Source organism: Pongo pygmaeus, chromosome 15, assembly GCF_028885625.2.
Source record: "Pongo pygmaeus isolate AG05252 chromosome 15, NHGRI_mPonPyg2-v2.0_pri, whole genome shotgun sequence".
Taxonomy (NCBI): Eukaryota; Metazoa; Chordata; class Mammalia; order Primates; family Hominidae; genus Pongo; species Pongo pygmaeus.
In genome coordinates this window covers 73834374-73853884 of record NC_072388.2, presented here as the reverse complement: position 1 = coordinate 73853884, position 19511 = coordinate 73834374, and the positions used below count along the sequence as shown (strand labels likewise).

At 55.3% G+C, this 19511-nt stretch overlaps 1 protein-coding gene across 9 annotated transcripts; it reads left to right on the top strand.

Annotated features, from left to right (window-relative positions):
* The first annotated feature begins 613 nt into the window (after positions 1-613).
* Positions 614-18231, top strand: RPS6KL1 (ribosomal protein S6 kinase like 1). Of its 9 annotated transcripts, XM_063651868.1 has the most exons (11): positions 615-714; positions 2316-2600; positions 3905-4029; positions 5268-5360; positions 12077-12124; positions 12531-12663; positions 13758-14363; positions 14698-14787; positions 14955-15037; positions 16355-16450; positions 16761-18231. In XM_063651868.1, the coding sequence occupies exons 1-11, from the start codon at positions 672-674 to the stop codon at positions 16869-16871; spliced, it is 1713 nt and encodes a 570-aa protein (XP_063507938.1). In that variant the 5' UTR covers positions 615-671; the 3' UTR covers positions 16872-18231. The 9 variants fall into 9 exon arrangements, with proteins under 9 accessions (XP_063507934.1, XP_063507938.1, XP_063507941.1 ...); XM_063651871.1 differs by lacking the exon at positions 5268-5360; XM_063651870.1 differs by lacking the exon at positions 14698-14787.
* The last annotated feature ends 1280 nt before the right edge of the window (positions 18232-19511 follow it).

Genomic DNA, 19511 nt, shown 5'->3' with positions numbered 1-19511 from the left:
TTGTAATTTTTATAGAGATTGGGTCTACCTATGTTGCCCAGGCTGGTCTTGAACTCCTGGGTTCAAATGATCCTCCCGCCTCGGCCTTCTATAGTGCAGAGTTACAGGCATGAGCCACGGCACCCGGCCTGTGTCTTGAATTTTAAGCTCGGTTCCGACATCAAAAGCCTTCTATTGCTGGGTTCTTTACTCTCGGTAGCCCTCACTAGACTGTAAGCCCCATGCGGATGTAAACAGCGCTGTCTAGTTCACGGCTGTATCTCAACATCCAGCTCCTCATGTATGGGAGACTCTCAATACATAGCACTGAATCGTTGAATAAATGAATGAAGCAATGAATGAGAAAAGTCCTAGAAGTGGCACGGTCTAGATTTCTGAAGCAGCCCCTTCCGCATCCCTGGATGATTCTAGACCTGCTCTCCCCACCCACTCCACACCCCATCCCACCCTCCCCTCTCTAAGCCGCCCCCCTCCCCTCACAGCCCCGCCGTGCAGACCTTGCGGCTTTAAGGCCAGCAGGAGCCGAGCCGGGCGGTGATTGGTGGTTTATTCTAAGGCTCAAGTATGAGCTCATCCGCAGCCAATGGCCGCGCTGCACCGGCTGGCCACGCACGCTGGATGCCGGAAAGCAGCGGCCCGCGGCTCGCTCTGGCGTGAAGGGCCGGTACGTGATGGGGAGCCTTGGCCCGCGGACCCCGCTCCCAGCTTGGGCAGGTACGGTGTTTTGTCCGGTCCCTTCTCCACACTCCCAGGCGAGGGGCCCCGTCGGCCGTCCCTCCACCCTGGGACCGTGCACCTTGCGGCTGGGGCCCCGCGGGCTGCACGCGCCGCTTTCTGTGTCCAGGCGGGGCCGGCGGCTCTGCCCGGCAGGACCCTGCCCGGCGGGGTGGCCCCTGAAGCCAGTCCCACCCAGGCACCCCCTAGAGCAAGGCCTCAGAGCCTCAAGTTCCCCTGGGCTTGGCCGAGCAGGGATGGTGCGGCCTCCCTCCGCCTCCTGGCCGCATCCTGGCCCGGATTCAGCTCCCCGCCGGCTGAGGCTGTGGGTCTCCCTCCCCGCCCCACCGCCCATCCTGCTCTCTCCTCTCTCTCTCCAAATTACCTGGGGTTGGAAGTTCCGGGCCTTGCCGGTTCCCACTGGGACCTGGGAGAGCAAAGGCGGGGCAGCTCTGCGGGCCTCTCTGAGCCCCTTCCCTTCCCGCAGCCACGGCTCTCATCCCTTTGGCCGCCTGGGTCACACATTGCTCAGGAAGAAGCTGCTGTCAGGTCCTTGGAGGCCACATGACCTTCTCAAAAGTAAAGCCAGGAGGACAGAGCGACCCTCCCTGGGGCCAGGTCACCCTGCCCTCTTCTACCCCCATCCAGCGTGGCACCGAGTCTGCCACTCAGTCATTCCGTCTGCCAACAGGTCTTACAGCCCACCTCTGTGCTCAGCTCTCTGCTGGCTCCAGGAGGGGTCCTTACTCGGTGACCACACTGACCTCAGGACCAAGGGAACAAAACACAGCAGGGGCAATCCATCCGGTCCACGGAGAAGTGCTAAACCCCAAAGGGTAAATGAGATTCCCACAGGAGGAGCAGGGAGGGGACAACAGGCAGAGTGGAGGGAACAGCATGAGGAACAGCATTTGAGCCCAGCGTGTGTGGCCTCCATGTGCTGAATGGTACTGGATACCAAGCTTGCTCCATGGAGGCCCTGTGAAGGTGGCTGTGGATCACAGATATCCTCAGCTCTCTCCAGAGCTCAACACAGTACCAGATGCTCCAGAAATGTTTGCTGAACTGAATTTGATTGGAAAGGAAAACAGAGCCCCAGGCCTGCGCGGTGGCTCACGCTTGTAATCCCAGCACTGTGGGAGGCCGAGGCAGGCGGATCACTTGAGGTCAGGAGTTCAAGACCAGCCTGGCCAACATGGTAAAACCCTGTCTCTACTAAAAATACAAAAAATAGCCAGGTGTGGTAGGCAAGTGCCTGTAATCCCAGCTACTTGGGATGCTGAGGTAGGAGAATTGCTCGAACCCAGGAAGTGGAGGTTGCAGTGAGCTGAGGTCGCACCACTGCAATCCAGCCTGGGTGACAGAGCGAGACTCTGACTCAAAAAAAGAAGAAAACAGAATCCCGAGCTGGTTATGATTCTATCATTACCACCACTTAGGAAGGACCTGGATCCATGAAAAGACCTTACCCACTTTAGCTCTGACCCTTTCAGTCTTTGGAGGTGAATATTAGTCTCCCTGACATTCAGTGGAGGAAACTGGGGTACGGATAGGGGTGTTGCTCCCAGCTAGGTCCTCCCTAATGTATTTGCCCATTCCAGGTCCCAGCTGCAGGGCAGCCATGAGCCTGGTGGCCTGTGAGTGCCTGCCCAGCCCCGGCCTGGAGCCTGAGCCTTGCTCACGAGCACGGTCCCAGGCTTGCGTGTACCTGGAGCAGATTCGCAACAGGGTGGCTCTGGGAGTGCCTGACATGACAAAACGTGACTATCTGGTGGATGCGGCCACGCAGATCCGGCTGGCCCTGGAGCGCGATGTTAGTGAGGACTATGAGGCGGCCTTCAACCACTATCAGAATGGCGTGGATGTGCTGCTCCGTGGCATACACGGTGGGGACCAGGGCTGGGCAGGGCTGGGGCGGGTGCGGAAGGGCCAGTGCAGGGCTCCTCCTGTCACCCATCTGTCTTGTCCCCTGTCCATTTGTACTGAGTGAGCAGGGCACTATGCTGGCCTGCAGGGCCTCCATAAAGGACAATGATAGCTGGCACTTATTAAGCAGTTTCTACATACCAGGCACTATTCTAAGGGCTTCATGTAGATTCATTCATTTGAGCGTCACAGTAATAGAAATTACTAATATATGTTGTTGTATGTCGTTCCAAGTACACAGGAACCATTTTTTAAATTCTCATGTTCCAGATGAGGAAGCTGAGGCATGGGGCAGTTCAGTAGCTTGCTCAAGGCTCCGCAGCTATCAAATGGCAGAGCTGGGGTTTGACTTCACAGGCTGTGTACTTGGCCCACTACACCTGACTGTCCCGGGAGCTGGGCTGGGCTCCTGCCCTCTGGGAGTTTGCATTCTAGTGGGGGGAGACTGATGAGTTGATTTGGACTATTATAGTCTCAGGTAGGAAGAGGACTGGGGGGAAGTGAAGAGAGGAAAGAGGGAAATGGAGGTCAGACTGGGCTGGCCTAGAGCGTTTTCTAGATGTTAGATCTCTAATCTGAGCACTGGAGAATGGTAGGTGCGTTATCCAGCTGAAGGACTGACTAGAGTTCCAGAGAGAACAGTCAAGGCCTAGAGGTGAGAGGGGAGGTCCCTCCAGGGCAGTGTGAGGAACTTCCATGTCAGGGGAGAGGCTGGTGCTGAGGCCAGTTTGAGATGCCTGTGGGCCCTGGTGGCCAGGCCTTGAGGTGGGCACTGGGCCCTTCCTGCCCTCTGGCTGAAGAGACCCCTCAAGCCTGGGCTTCCAGTCTGTCCAGCAAATTCCTTTATCCCCCGATCCTGGTCCCCACCCTAGCCTTCTTCACACTGGGCATCAGAGATGGAAGAAGCAATGCTCTCAGGAATCTTCTGTCTCCTCCTCTGAAAAAATGGATGGGGAAATCCCCACCCTGTCCCTTCCCAGGGTGTGACAGCCGCCAGCAAGGCAGTGGGTGCTAATGGTGAAGTGCTATCTGCTGAGGAGTGACCCTGGTTCCTAACCTCCTCCTGCCAGCTCCCTTTCTCCTTCCTGGCTGGTCCCCCACCCCAGAGGAGGGGCTCACGAAGCAATCTGGGGGCAGAATCTGCCGAACCAGCCTTAGAAACAGGAGCTCCCTCCTTGGGAGGGCAGAGGGCAGGCAATGGGAGCTGGAACTCCAGCCCTCCGAGGCCGTGGCTGGGGACCCTGGTGACTCTTGTCCCCCACAGTTGACCCCAACAAGGAGCGACGTGAGGCTGTGAAGCTGAAAATTACCAAATATCTGCGGCGGGCAGAGGAGATCTTCAACTGCCACCTGCAGCGGCCACTGAGCAGTGGAGCCAGCCCCAGCACGGTGAGGAGACCCCCCCACCCAAAAGCCTGAGCAGGAGGAGGGCTCTGAGGGGAGACTGCGGAGGCCCCGACACCCACAGGCCTGCCCTGGGCTACAGGGCAGAGGCCGGCAGTGGAAGTCATTAGTTGGGCTGGAGTGTGCCAGGGCGGCCCATCTTCTTTTCCTCCTGGCTTCCTCTCTCTTCCACGCCTCATGGTTCATTCATTTTCAAACAACTCACTGAGTCATCTCCAGTTGTCTGCCTCCCTCACAGAGCACTTGCCATGTGTGCACATATACATCTGCCAGCCTTGCACACCGTTCAATTTACATGCTTATGTGTGTCCACACTCAGAGCCTCCTGATTCTGTCTGTGTTGTGAACTGGCATGCAATTTGGAGCAGACCCCGACACCCACGTGTACACACACACATATCTGTGCATGTATCTGCACACACACTCTCCCCGCATGGCTTTCTCCAAACAAGTAAGTGTTCAGTGAGGGTGGAAAATGCACGCTCGCTTCTTACCCCACGGACGCGCGCACTCACACAGCCCTCCTTGGCTCACTGCATCCTGTATGGCTGCCTTTCCCCAAAGTAGGTGCTTGGTCTTCAAGGCACGTTCCCTGAGACTCACAGCTTCCCAGGTTACTTCCCTATCCCCACCTTGGGAGCATCTGCATCTTTTGAGATGGAGTCTCGCTTTGTCACCCAGGCTGGAGTGCAGTGGCGTGATCTTGGCTCACTGCAACCTTCACCTCCCGGGTTCAAGCGATTCTCCTGCCTCAGCCTCCCAAGTAGCTGGGATTATAGGCAGGCGCCACCATGCCCGGCTAATTTTTGTATTTTAGTAGAGATAGGGTTTCACCATGTTGGCCAGGCTGATCTCAAACTCCTGACCTCAAGTGATCTGCCCGCCTCAGCCTCCCAAAGTGTTGGGATTACAGGTGTGAGCCACTGCACCTGGCCTAGATGGGGCTTTTGAGAGGGGGCTTCTGAAGCCCAGAGAACTTCATGGGTCTTGGACGGGCTCAGCAGAGAGGTCGGCCTGACCACTCTGGACCAGTGTGGGTGCCTGTCAGTCAAGGCCAGCTTTTCCACCCAGCCTGCCACGGTGGGGTGGGGCCTGCCTATACCCCTGCCCTCCCGACTGCTCTCCTTGCATCCAGAAGCCCCTGCCTGATGCCTGGTGACAAGGCCATGGCCAAGGAGGGCTCAGCCCTGAGGCTGTGTGTGGCCTGTCTCCCTCCTCTGCAGGGTTTCAGCAGCCTGAGGCTCCGGCCCATTCGCACGCTGAGCTCTGCCGTGGAGCAGCTGAGGGGCTGCCGGGTGGTCGGGGTCATCGAGAAGGTGAGTGAGTGGACACTCGCCTTGCAGGAGGGAGACAGGGTATGCAATATGGGGTGGCAGTGGGGAAAGAGACGTGATGTGCTGAAAGCAGGTCTATAGCAGTAGCCCCCACTCCTCCAGAGGAGGTGGGCAGGGGTCAGTGGGGAGTGCGAGTGCAGTTGTGTCCAGCAGTTCCCATCTCTCCCCCATCCCTGACACGCATGACTCTGGTCCTGGGTCCTGGAGAGGAAAATATAGGGAACGAGAAGAGGCTGATTGGCCAGGCACAGTGGCTCACACCTGGAATCCCAGCACTTTGGGCCAAGCACCAGGCCAAGGCAAGAGGACTGCTTGAGCCCAGGAGTTAGAGGCCAGCCAGGGCAACATAGCAAGACCCCATCTCAAATAAAATAAAATATAAAACTAAAATAAAATAAAATATAAAAAGAAGAGGCAGACAGGCCCTTTCCACAGCCCTGCAGCTCAGATCCAGAAAACCTGCTCCTTGGGAGAGTTGGGACAGAAACTGCAGGAGGAGCGAGGAGCTATGCCCAGGGCACCCTGCCAGCCCTCGAGGCCCTGCTCACTCCCACTTCTCGCTTCCCACAGCACCCCCACCACACTCACCCTGAACCCCAGGGCTGCAGCCAAGATGCTCTACCGAGCACAGCTGGGGACTTCCTGCGGCTGGGACGTGCTGAACTCCAGAAACCTGTCCAGAGAGGGCCCGTGCTGGCCCGTCCTTGCCCAGGGCCTTGGCAAGTCTACCCTTTTTTTCCTCTCCTGACCTAACTGTAACTTTACCCTGTCTCAATGCCATCTCGCATGCTTTGCCTTATTCAGGGCAGACAAGAAGATGGGAGGCGACGTCCCAACCCTTACTCGGGGCACTCGTTGTTGGAGTGCTTCTGATTAGAAGGACAGACAATGAGGTCAAATAAGAGTCCAGCCAGTATGAGGTTCCCCTCTTCCCCCAAACCCTGGAATAGTCACCCAAGAAGTTCTTTACCAAGCTGGCTAAATGGAGAGCTTCCTAAAAATACAGATGCCCAAGAATCTGTTATTTAACATACTCACTGGGTGATTTTGGTAGATCTGGGGGCCCACAGAGAAAAGGAGACAGTCCTGTACTTCCCACGAGCAAGAGGATGACATGCTGCCTGCGGGAAGGCCCCGCGCTGGGCACCACCCCGGGTGGCCACGGGCAAGCCCCCTGCTCTCTGAGCTGTGGTTTCTTCCTCTGGAAAGTGAGATGAGAATTCTCCCCCTATGGGGTGATCTGGGAGGTAAAATAAAACAATTTTGGGGAAAGACCTGGCACATGCTATGACACTGAGTACATGCTTGATGGCTCTAAATACAAGTGACAGGAGTGAGCTGGAAGGTGCGCAGGCTCCTGCTCCCGGTCCTTACTCCAGCTGCTTCTCCTGGGTCCCTGGGGCAGGTCCCAGACTGTCAGTGCACGCCCTGCCAGCTTCCATCTGCCATGGTCCCCTCCCCACTGCTCGAGTGTCAGTGGCCACGACCCAACCTTGGCTGAGCACAGCCGTTCCCAGGGACCGGCCAGGAGGTGACTGACACCGTGCCTTCCGGTAAGATCCCGCTGAACCATAGGTGTTATGGCGAGAGGGGTTCTGAGCTGAGTGTGATAGGAAAACAGTGAGTTAAAGTTATACTGCTTTGTTTTTTAATGATAGGAGTTCTTAGAGTTTTTAGATGCAGATGTACACTGGGACACAGAATTCCCCAAACTTGTTTAGCCTCAGGAAAGTGGTTTAGGAATCCAGTGTTTAGAGGCCCCTGCAGATGGAAAGCACAAATTAAGGCCAAGCCCAACCATTCTTTTTTTTTTTTTTTTTTTTTTTCCTTGACATAGGGTCTCACTCTGTAGATCAGGCTGGAGTGCAGTGGCGTGATCTCAGCTCACTGCAGCCTCGACCTGCCAGGCTCAAGCAATCCTCCCACCTTAGCCTCCTGAGTAGCTGGGACCACAGTCTCAAGCCCTGCTAATTTCTTCTATTTTTTGTAGAGAGATCTCGCTGTGTTGCCCAGGCTGGTCTCAAACTCCTTGCCTCAGGTGATCCTCCACCTCCGTTTAGGCCTCCCAAAGCGCTTGGGATGACAGGCATGAGCCACTGGCCCGCCCCATTCTATTTCAGGACTGCCCTTCTTTTTTTTTCTCTTCTTTATCCTGTCTTGGGTACTCAAGGACTTCACCTCCCTCCTGAGATCCTACTTCCTTTCCCTGTGTCATGCCCAAGCCAGGAGCATCACTTTCCCCAAATTAGGAAAGATGTTACTGCCCCTGGGCCTGGGTGCCTGCAGCCAGACTTGGATATACTGTCACCCTTGTTCCATTCCACAGCTCTGCCCACACAGATCCAGGCAAGTGGGTAGTGCCAGCCAGCAGCAACCCTCAGGCCCAGGGAGGAAGCAAAGGGCTTGCTCGGGATGATGCTTGAGTGACCCCTAACATGTCCGGCTGTTAGGGTAACTAAGGGCTGAAGAGATGGTGGCAGGGAGCAGTGAGGTGGGTGGGTCGTGACTTGGTGAGCAGCCAGAATACCCGAGGGCCTGGCCTCAGAGCCTGGGAGCCAGGGCGACATCACCGGCTATTTGCTGAGCCTCTTGCAGGAGCCAGGCTCTGAGACAGGGTGGAGGAAGAAAAAGGTCATCCAAGTCACTTCTTCTTTTATTTGGCTTAAACACAGGGGTGTTTTTTTTGTTGTTTGTTTTTTGGTTTTTTTTAGTTGTTACCAACATTTAAAAATGTGCAGATTCTTATAAAAGTCCAGATTTCCTGCTTCTCTTGAAAAAATCAGATCTGGAAACGCTGGGCTCCCATTCCCCTGTGGCAGCAGGGAGCAGAGGAGGAGATGCCTGCTTTAGACGGGGCACCAGCCCTCCCTTCTGCGCCTCCACCCTGCCTATTTGCTCACATGCCTGGCCCCTGTGGGCCTTTGAGTTTAAGAACTTGTTTGAAACCTTTAGGCTTGTTTGTTCCATGGGAGATTGCTCCTGGGATTTTGATACTTTGTGCATCTTTAAAGAAAAGGTTTACCGTGTTTCACCAAAGCTTTAATTGTCCCTCTGTCCCAAGAATTCAGTGGGTCTCTTTATTTAAAACAATTGCTCTTTTTTAAAAGGTGAGAGAAAGCACTCAGAACTGCCTTCCATCTTCCCAAATGGAAGGCTCACCCGACAGTTGTATGGAACCTTCTCATTTACAGAGCTGTGGCATTAAATCGTCCCAGTCACCATGGGGGAACGAAGCCTTATATGGTGCTGTTCAACACAGTAGTCACTAGGCGCATAAGCCTCTGTGCATTCATATTCATTAAAATGAAGTCATCTGTGTCTCAGTTGCACCAGTCACATTTCAAGTGCTCAATGGCCCCATGTGGCTACTGGCTTCCATATTGGACAGTGCAGACATATAATCCTGCCATCATGATAAGAAGTTCAATTGGACAGTGCTGCATTTTAATACTTGTCCTACAGAGAATTAAACTGAGGTTCAAAGAAGTCAACGGGGCTGGGCGCAGTGGCTCACACCCGTAATCCCAACACTTTGGGGAGCTAAGGTGGGTGGATCACCTGAGGTCAGGAGTTTGAGACCAGCTTCACCAACATGGTGAAACCCCGTCTCTACTGAAAATACAAAATTAGCTGGGTGTGGTGGCGCATGCCTGGAATCCCAACTACTTGGGAGGCTGAGGCAGGAGAATCGCTTGAACTTGGGAGGCAGAGATTGCAATGAGCTGAGGTCACGCCATTGCACTCCAGCCTGGGCAACAACAGTGAAACTCCGTCTCAAAAAAAAAAGTAATAAACAAAGAAGTCAAGGCACTAGACAGTCCTCCATCCTCCAAACCACTGAGTAAAAGGAGTTTCTTGTTTGGTTAGATGAATGGGAAAATGCCTGCTGCTTTGCTGCCCTTTTGAAATATAATGAAAGAAAAAGGAGAAGAAAAAGAAAATCCCCTGAATCCTACCGAACTCCAAGATAATCACTGTTAATGTTTTAGTCTAATTATTTCTGAATACTGAGGTTGGTTTTAATATGTTTTTAACAGAAATCTTTCAGTGTATGGATCAAGGTTTATTTCTGGCTTCCTCAGCCTTCCCTCCTTCGCTGGTGTTTTTGGACTCTGTCAGTTAGAGGCCCTTGCCCAGGACAAGGTGGTGGGGAATCCCACTTGGCGAGGGACAGTGGGGAATTATCTGGGGTGTCAGGATTTGTGGGAAACTCTGTTCTCCTAAATGACTCCAGAGTTTTCTTCCTTGCTTTTTCAAACATTGCACAAGTTTGGTCAGGGAGCCAAGCCCAGGCTGGACTCGGTCTCTGGCTGTTGGAGGAGAGACCTCTGGTGGTCGGAGAGGACACCTCGCTCCTGCTGAGAAAAGGGTCCTGGGCGCTCTCATCTAGTCCACTGCCTTCCTTTCACTGATGATGGAGAAACAGGCTCAGGAGGGAAGGCCATTGCCAAGGTCACCTGGTTGTGCCCCCAGTTCCAGTAAAGTCTGCAGGGCTCCGGGATCAGCCTGTCTGGGTTCAAGTCCTGACTTGACCACTTTTTAGCACTGGGACAGTAGGCCACATAACCTCTCTGAGGCTCAGGCCTGAATTTTGGCAGGATTGTGGGGATGAAATTAAACAACCTATGTAAAGTGCTTAGCACAGAGTAACCACTTTATAGCCAGGGTGGGCTTCCCCTCGGATGACACTGGTAATAATCACGACAGGTTATCAAGGGTGTGTTCTGCAGCAGGTGCAGGCTGCTGCTCTGCCTGAATTGCCTGCTTTAACAGAATCCTCTTCAGGACCCCCTGAAGGAAGTGCTGCTATGACCCCGTTTTGTACTTAAAAAGAGCAAGGTTCAGAGAGGCCATGTGACTTGGCAGATGTGATCACTGACATTCTCACAGCCTTTCTACTCACCAAGGGCTTTCTTGGTTTTTTGTTTTTTGTTGTTTTGTTTTGTTTTGTTTTTGAGATGGAGTCTGTCTCTGTTGTCCAGACTAGAGTGCAGTGGCTTGATCTAGGCTCACTGCAACTCTGCCTCCTGAGCTCAAGTGATTCTCCTACTTCAGCTTCCCAGATAGCTTGGATTACAGGCGGGCACCACTATGCCCAGCTAATTTTTGTATTTTTAGTAGAGACGAGGTTTCACCACGTTGGCCAGGCTGGTCTTGAAATCCTGACCTCAGGTGATCCACCCGCCTTGGCCTCCCAAATTACAGGGATTACAGGCATGAACCACCACACCTGGCCCTCACCAAGGGCTTTCTGTATGGCTTCAACAATCCAGAGATGTAGGAAGGTAGGCATTTGGAATTCCTGGTTGGTAGATGAGAAAATCAATTCAATTTGCCCAAGATCGAAGCCCAGTGCCCCTTCCCCTACCCTGATCCCAAGCTGTGGCCTTCCTCACTGCCCAGCAGCCTGGCCTCAGGGCCCAGTTCCCACCGCCGACCATGGCTGGCCATGGCCTCCCTGGGGAATGTCCGCAGGGCAGGCCAACAGCCAAGGAGTCACAACCCCAGGGTGCTGGCCTTGCCTCCACACGCCCTCACCTGGGCTGAATCCTCTGCCTTCCCGCCCTCGACATACCCATGTGCCCGCTCCTACTGTTGGGGCCCGCCCCTGCCCACCACGCAGATGAGTCAGGGGCCCAACTCCAAACATGGCCCTGACTTTGCGATTGACAGCGTCTGCCTCTAATGGAAACCCACACAAGAAGGAGAGGCTGCTCTCCAAAGATGGCCTCTCGAGCGGACTTTACTTACTTATTTTTAATTTTTATTTGCAGTCAGGAGTACATGTGCAGGTTTTTCACATAGATAAACTTGTGCCGTAGGGTTTGTGTAAATGAAGGGGGTGGAGCGGAGTGGGAAAAAGGCCTGAACGCAGCGTGCCAAGCCCATACAACATGGCTGCGCTGGGAGACCTGGAGTCACCTCAGAGCTGTGGCTTCCTCAATTGTAAAACAAGAGATCAGAGGAAGTGATTGGCTCTGAGATCCCTTCCAGCCATGACACCTCAGACCCTGCAGGATGGTGGGGCTCTGGCCAAGGCCTTGGGTGACGGGTTGATCTCTGGGGGTCCAGGTGGAACAGGGCTTCTCAGTTGATCTCTGGGGTCCAGGAACAGGGCTTCTCAGTTGATCTCTGGGGTCCAGGTGGAACAGGGCTTCTCAGTTGATCTCTGGGGTCCAGGTGGAACAGGGCTTCTCAGCCCTCCCATCAGGCGGCGTGAGGCCTGGCCCAGCATGGGCAGGGAGAGAGCAGGGCATTCTGCTCGCATGCCCACCACGCACACAGTGAGCCAAGGCCCGGGCTGCTCACAGTCCGTGTGTCCAGCACCTACTACATCCCTGCACTGTGCAGGGCTCCAGGAATACAGAGCTCACAGTCCAGTGGGAGACAGATTAGACAGTGTGAAGAGGCTCTCCTAAGGGTGAACTAAGCATTGGAGACAGATTAGGGACCCCAGCCCCTGTAATCCTGGGAAGGCTTCCTGGAGGAGGCAGCATCTGAGACCACAGGTCTAGCAGGGGTGGGTGAGCAGGATAGGATCGATGTCCACTTCAGGAGTGCCACCAAAGCCCACCCTCCCTGCCCTGCCACTGGAGTGAGCTAGCCTCAGTAGAGGAACCTGGGAGGGGGTCAGGCTGGGGTCACGGAGCCCCAGGAGCTAGTACATGCCTTAACCAGTGCCTCTTGGACTTTGGCAGGTGCAGCTGGTCCAGGACCCGGCAACTGGAGGGACCTTCGTGGTGAAGGCAGGTGCCACCCTGCCCCTGCCACTCTGCATTCCCCTTGGATCTTTCTCAGGGCTCTTGGAAACTCCTACCCAGAACCTGCATTTGAAGCCTGCACTCCCTCCCACAAAAGCTGCTTGTTCTGCCTGAACATGCCCCGCTTTCCAGATGGACACACATGCATGCGCACACACACATACACACACACACACACAAACACATATGCACACACACTGCCCCCTCTTTGGCTAGAGGGTGGAGGACCCAGATTCTACAGGGGCAGTGGGGGGTAAGGACAGGTCAGGAACTGAGGGAGGCAGTTGCTGCACCCTCATTAGAGTGCCCCTGAAGCCAGGGCTAGGAGGTCCCCTAACAGCAGCAGTATCTGGCCTGTCCCCGGCTGATCTGCCTGCCCTGCCCCTCCCAGAGCCTACCCAGGTGCCACATGGTAAGCAGGGAGCGGCTGACCATCATCCCACATGGAGTCCCCTACATGACGAAGCTGCTCAGGTACTTTATGAGCGAGGACTCCATCTTCCTGCACCTGGAGCATGTGCAAGGTGAGCGGGCCTGGGGGCCCCTGTCAGCTCCCCAGGCCTTTGGGGTATGTCGTCAACCCTTAAAATTCAGAGCCCTGGCAGGGCGTGGTGGCTCACGCCTGTAATCCCAGCACTTTGGGAGGCCGAGGCAGGCGGATCAACTGAGGTCAGGAGTTCAAGACCAGCCCGGCCAACATGGTGAAACCCTGTCTCTACTAAAAATACAAAAACTAGCCAGGTGTGCTTGCATGTGCCTGTAATCCCAGCTACTTGGGAGGTGGAGGCAGGAGAATGGCTTGAACCCGGGAGGTGGAGGTTGCAGTGAGCCAAGATCACGCCGCTGCACTCCAGCCTGGGCAGCAGAGCAAGACTCCGCCTCAAAAAAAAAAAAAAAAAAAAAACACCTGAGCCCTGGGGAGGGGCGGAGCTTGCACCAGATGTACAGCACAGACCAGGGGACCCGGCCTTTCTGGAGGCCAGTCAGGCTGTTGTGGGCTCCTGTGTGGTACCAAGGGGGCAGGGGACATCCTGGGAGGATGTCCACATCGTGAGTGGGTGTGAGAATCACAGCTGTCTCCTCTGTCGCTGTTTCCTCCAGCGTTGGCTCTTTTCATTTTTCCGGGTTGTGCTAATCCCTTGGGAGTGGCCAGACAGGGTGGTGGTGACTGAAGTTATGAGGACAGGAACTGGGCCACGTAGCAGATACTGATGATTGTATTGATGACTTTTTAAAGTGAGGTGCACATCTGGGGTTATGACACATAGTCATCATAAGTGTGTGCCTGATTTTTCTTTAAATTTCTTTATATCAGTCTCCCTAAAAACAGTGTTCACACTAGCGAACCCACCACCCAAACCACGGACACTGATAGTGCTGGACATCTATCGGTGGTGTGCCAGTTTGTAAGGCTGGGCCCACTTTAGGTGGGTCAAGAAGAGGGCAGAGGGCATTCTAAGCTGAGGGGTGGGAGGGAGCAGAGGTGAGGGACTGAACTAGGCCAGAGGCCGAAAGTCTGTGCCCAAGACAGAGGGGAGGCAGGAGTGGGAGCGGGCCCTGGCATCCATACTCTTTTTCTCCCTGTCCCCATGCTCACCACTCCCTCTACATGGCCCAGGAGGCACTCTCTGGTCCCACCTGCTCTCCCAGGCGCACCCCCGACATTCTGGGCTCAGCTCTGGCTCTACCCAGGAGAGGATGAAGGCTCAGCTCAACCCCCACCTCAACCTCCTGACCCCAGCGAGGCTCCCCTCAGGCCATGCCCCTGGCCAGGACAGAATCGCCCTGGAGCCTCCTAGGACTTCTCCGAGCCTTCCCCTAGCTGGGGAGGCCCCATCCACCAGGCCCCAGAGGGAGGCTGAAGGTGAACCCACAGCCAGGACCAGCACCTCTGGCTCCTCGGACCTTCCAAAGGCCCCAGGTGGCCACCTGCACCTTCAAGCTAGGCGGGCTGGCCAGAACTCAGATGCTGGGCCCCCTCGGGGGCTCACTTGGGTTCCTGAGGGGGCCGGCCCGGTGCTAGGGGGCTGTGGCCGAGGCATGGATCAGAGCTGCCTGTCAGCAGATGGGGCTGGCCGGGGCTGTGGCAGGGCCACCTGGAGTGTAAGAGAGGAGCAGGTGAAGCAGTGGGCGGCAGAGACGCTGGTAGCGCTGGAGGCGCTGCACGAGCAGGGGGTGCTGTGCCGGGACCTCCACCCCGGGAACCTACTCCTGGACCAGGCAGGTAGGTGCCCTCCTCACCCCTCAGGGGGGCGGCCCCCAAAGCCTCCAGGCAGAGGACGAGAGATCCCCAAAGTCAAGGGGACCTCCAAGGTTGTCTGCTCCTCCCTGGCCCCAGCCAGCCTTTCAGTGGGCCTAGGCTGGGGTCTGTTGGCCGAGGCTCCTGGGAGTACCCTGTGGGCTCTGTGGGCCTCAGGGTGCTGTGCCCCTGCCGAGGTTCTGCCCAGCAAGGCCATTGGCTCCCACCGCATGACTGTTGGGGGAAGCCCTGCAACCCCCTCCCCTGTATCAGCTGTCCTCAATTTTTGTCCCCTCCTTTTTCCTCCCACACACTGGAGGTCACATCCGGCTCACATATTTTGGCCAGTGGTCAGAGGTGGAGCCCCAGTGCTGCGGGGAGGCCGTGGACAATCTCTACAGCGCCCCAGGCAAGAAGGGGGAGGCCAGGGTGGGCCCTAGCACCTGGGTGCCTTTGTGTGGGTTGTGCCCAGAGTCTGAGAATGACAGAGGGGGTGGGTGGTGTCTGGGTAGGCTAAGGAGAATGGAAGAGGCCCTCTTAGGTGAGGCTGGGACACCTGTGTTCTTGTTCCCACAGAGGTGGGTGGGATTTCCGAGCTGACGGAAGCCTGTGACTGGTGGAGCTTTGGGTCTCTACTGTATGAACTGCTGACGGGAATGGTGAGTGGCTGGGCTGGGTGTAGTGCCCTGGTGGGTGCCACTGAGTGTGGGATGGGCCAGGCTTAGTCCATCTAGCCAGTCTGTGCAGAGACTGCCTGGCTGTCCTACCAGCACAACTGCCCCCGAGGCCAGGGACACACTTAGCACTCCCAACACATTAGTTGGCTATAGCTAAGGAGACTGTCAACTTCTATGAATGACAGTAGAGTGGGATGGTCAGGGAAGGTTTCTGCCACAGAGCCTGGGCCCAGGTGGTGTCAGATTTGGAGGAAGCGCAGAATGTGACACAGCCCTTCTTCCCTGGAAGGCTTTCAATCATCCTGAGCCCACTGTTCACTCCTCCCACCCGTGACCTCGTTGGCTGTCACCCCCAGACCTTAGCTGGAGGATGGGAGAGAGGGGCTCTTTCACCCAGGCAAGCAGCTGCCCTGTCCAGCCTGGGTCAGCCAAGAGCTCAAAAGATCCCCCTGCAAACACTCCGGGAACCTGTGTTTGCAGGTTGCAATCAGAGCAGGCACTCTTGGGAACAGTTTATAGCTCTGCCTTCTGTCCTTCCCTCATGAGCTGAGCACCGCAACTGAGGCTAGTTATGTAGGCAGCAAGGGGGAGGCCAAACTGCATTTGAGCAGGAAATAGCCAGAATGGATGCAGCGTGAACTGAAGTCCAGAGCTGACCCGTCCATCCAGGCTCCCTCCTGCTTTTCATGGCACAGGGCCCCGAGAGTCCTGGCTGCAATTTCCCCCAGAGTGGCTCTCTCTTTCCTGTCTTCTCCCACCTCTCCAGCCCAGAGCTCTTGGCCTTCCTCCTGGGGGTTCCTGGAAGCTCATACTTCCCTCCAGACAGACCCTCTGCTCCTCAAAGCTGTGCCTTTCTGGGGTGTGGAGAGGTCCTATTTTCTTTTATTGCCACGCCCCTGCCTTGGCCCCAATGGTAGCATGCCATGGCCTGCTGCCAAATGAATAGCCCATGTGGATTTTTAAAATAAGGAGACAAGTTCCATCCATCACTGTTCCCAAGAGTGCCTGCCCTGATTGCAACCCAAGATAGTTGCTTCTAGCAAGCTTGGAGCCAAGAGACCTAGGTTCAAACCCTGAACTCAGCACAAGTCCCGTTACCTCTCTCGGCCTGTTTCTTGCCTTTCGTGGATAACATAAAGGCACTGCTTAGCCATCAGGCACTGTGTCTGGCTGTAGCAACTATCATTATTGTCATCCTCCTCATGGGATGTGACATGGGGAAAAAAAATCCTGGCTGCCACTGGAGTGTAGACAGTCCTGGGGTTGCCTCCTCAGAGGCCCTTCCCTGTGTCCTCCCAGGCACTGTCCCAGAGCCACCCTTCAGGAATCCAGGCCCACACCCAGCTCCAGCTGCCCGAGTGGCTCAGTCGCCCAGCGGCCTCTCTGCTGACTGAGGTGAGGTGTAGCCCGGCCAGAGGAAGCAGCTGCCTAGCCTGAGGAAGGTGCTGGGAGGGGCGCAGAACTGTGTCTGAACCACATGTGCTTCGTGCTCAGTGTCTGATGTGGGTGCAGAGGGCAGTAGGGTCAACACATTTCTATATGTTGGTGGCCAACCACCACCAATGTCCCCAGGGTAAAATGGGGGTTCTGTGGGCCAGGCTGCCAGGGAGCAGGCCCCCTAGAGGCCATAGTGGTTGGAGTCCCTGGAGGTCACCCCATGCCTCCACAGCCGGAGTGGCCCAGCTGACTGGGCCTCTCTCTGCAGCTGCTGCAGTTCGAGCCTACCCGGCGCCTGGGCATGGGAGAAGGCGGTGTCAGCAAACTCAAGTCCCATCCCTTTTTCAGTACCATCCAGTGGAGCAAACTGGTGGGGTAAGAGGGCAGAGCGAGTGACAGAAGCAGCTGGCCTGGTCTGGATCGCCTCTCCTCCTTGCCTGACACCCAACCCAGGGCTGGCCCTCTATCAGCGGGCTTTGGGCGAGGAATGGAGGGCACTGTCTGTCCTGCTGGGCTCCCACTGGGGCCTCAGAATTATGGCCACCACCCAGAAAGGGCCAGCTCCTGGAAAAGCTGGAGGTGGGGGCAGTCAAGGCTTGCCCTGCTAAGCAGCTTGAACCTTCCACCCATCAGTCAACAGACCCGTTGAGCATGCGGACTCACCATGTTAAAGGTTGCCTTCTGTGGCACTGGCGCTGAGCTGTTGACCACCTGCTGCACCCTACTGTGAGGTTCTGTGACTCACTCACTGCCATGTTGTGCCCCACTCAGGACATCTCTGGAGACTCATCTCAGGACACTGATCCACTGGCTCAGTGGACCCAAACCAGACTGTCCTGGCTAGTCCTCTTAGTCACACAGCGAGTAGGCCTCTTCCACCAGAAGCTGTTCCTGCAGCTGGGGAGGCCCAGAAGCAGGGATGCCATCTGTTGTGTGGGGAGGGATGAGGTAGGGGACAGGATGACCCCCCCTCCCCATTCTTGACCATGCCCCCTATCTTGATTTCAGACTTGGGAGAGCAAAAGGGAGGGGAAGAAAATAAGAGGAATGGGGGGAGGAATGAATGCATGGCTCTGCCCCTTAGAGCAAGTCTGAAACCAGAATCAAGAGTACTCCTCCCCAGTGGGCCCATCTGTGTGGGGGAAGGGGGGCAGCCTGCCCCAGGGGTGCAAGAGGACAGCAATTCAGCCTCCAGGCCAAAGCAGCTGAGACAAGGTGTGCCCATCAGGACTCCCTCTCAGGCCTTGGCTGTTTACCATGTCACTGCCTACTGTGACTTCATGCCCTTTTGGGATAAGAAACCACAAAACGCATGGAACAACTATCCATGGCTCTTAGCCAGAAATGTTTTGCTTCTGGTCTCTGAAAAACTGGGGTGAGTGGTTACCCCAAAAACAATCGCCCCCAGTTTGGGGGCTCCTCTCAGGGTTCACCCTGTCACCGGGGTGTGGGACCGACCTGGGAAATTTCCACTAGACTTTTGCCCTCAGCTCCTCCCTGCCAGCATCCCAGTCACCACCAGGTGGCGCTTCCGACACAGTCCACCTGCCTGGCTCTGAAGGCCCAACTCCTCTGTCAGGCCAGACTCCTGTCACTCATGGTGGGGAGACTTGACTTCCTTGGGCTCTTCAGGAGACAGAGAGGACAAGTGAAAGCGCAGCCTGTACATGACTCTCTGTGGTCCACGTCCTGCCTCTCCCTGGGGTTTACGCAGCCCCAATAAAGCCTGCTCTGGCCTACGGTGTTCTTGCTTCTTCCATGCAGTGACCATGGCTCATTGGGGCAGGTTGGAAGGCTCCCCTATAGAAGCTCCAGAGTGAAGTCAAGAGCGAGCTTGGGGGCTGCCAGGAAGTAGGACACAGGGCTGGTGGTGAGCAGCATGCCACGTGGGCCTCAGGGGAAGGGGTGGGGTCGGGGAGGACCAGGTTCTGTGGGGAAGAGGATGAAGCAGCCTTGGAAGAGGCTCATGGTGCCTGGGGGAATACCAGTTTCATCCTCACAGTGACCCCTTGCAACAGACGGTAGCTCCTGAGAAAACTGAAGCTCAAAGAGGTTAAGGACACAACCTAGCCAGAGTTGCAAGTTAGTGTTCCTTCTGCTACTCTCCCTAAGTCAGGCTGGACCACTTCCAACCACTGCTTCATGAAGCACAAGTCACTTCTGGAACTTCCGTGCTTCATCCACCCAAAGCTACACATCTGACACTTTGTTGGGCCCTGAGTTTAGAATACTGTGGGTCCCAGCTCTTACAGCTGACCTCCTTTCGATAAAATGAGGCAAGTAATGCCTATTTTGCAGGTTTACCAGATAAATTAAAGCTTCTAACACCAAGTCCTGTTCTTCCTTTCATTCAACCTAATTTGTTTTTCTATCTACTAGAGCTCTAGTTCTACTCTCTGGGACCCACTTCCCTCCTGTGACACACCTTCACAGTGGGATGGCCTCACTGCAAGAGCTCAGCAGACAGGGACTCTGGAAAGACAAGGCTGTGTTTAAGCCTGGAATCCATCACACCTGCTACCTGCCGTCTAGGTTAGCTACCCACCCTGTACACTCACCCTCACTGACCACTGCTCCTAGGTCATCAACCCTCACCTGTTCATGTGTATTGACCTTGAGCATCTTGGTCCACAAGGCAATCAAATCCAAATGAAATGAGATGCCCCCACTCCTCCCAAATCCATCACTGAAATAATGTAAGCCCTCACAAAAAATGCAAGTCTACTGGTGTTTTGAAAGGGCTTCACAAAGATGGTGACCCCAAATTCTCTATTCTAGAGTATGGCTTGACAGGCTCAAGGAAGCTGAGGCACTAAGAGACTATGATGCTTTATGGAAACTAAAAAAAAAAAAAAAAAAAAATCCTAAGCCCCCCCAACCATCTATATTGACCTCATCTCGGTCAAGGGTATTCCAAAGTTAACGTGAAAAGCTAGTTCGGGCCATGGTGGGAAGAGGGAGCGGGCCATGCCTCATTATACTCCCCTCTCTTTTGGAATTACTGTTAAAACAGGCTCCT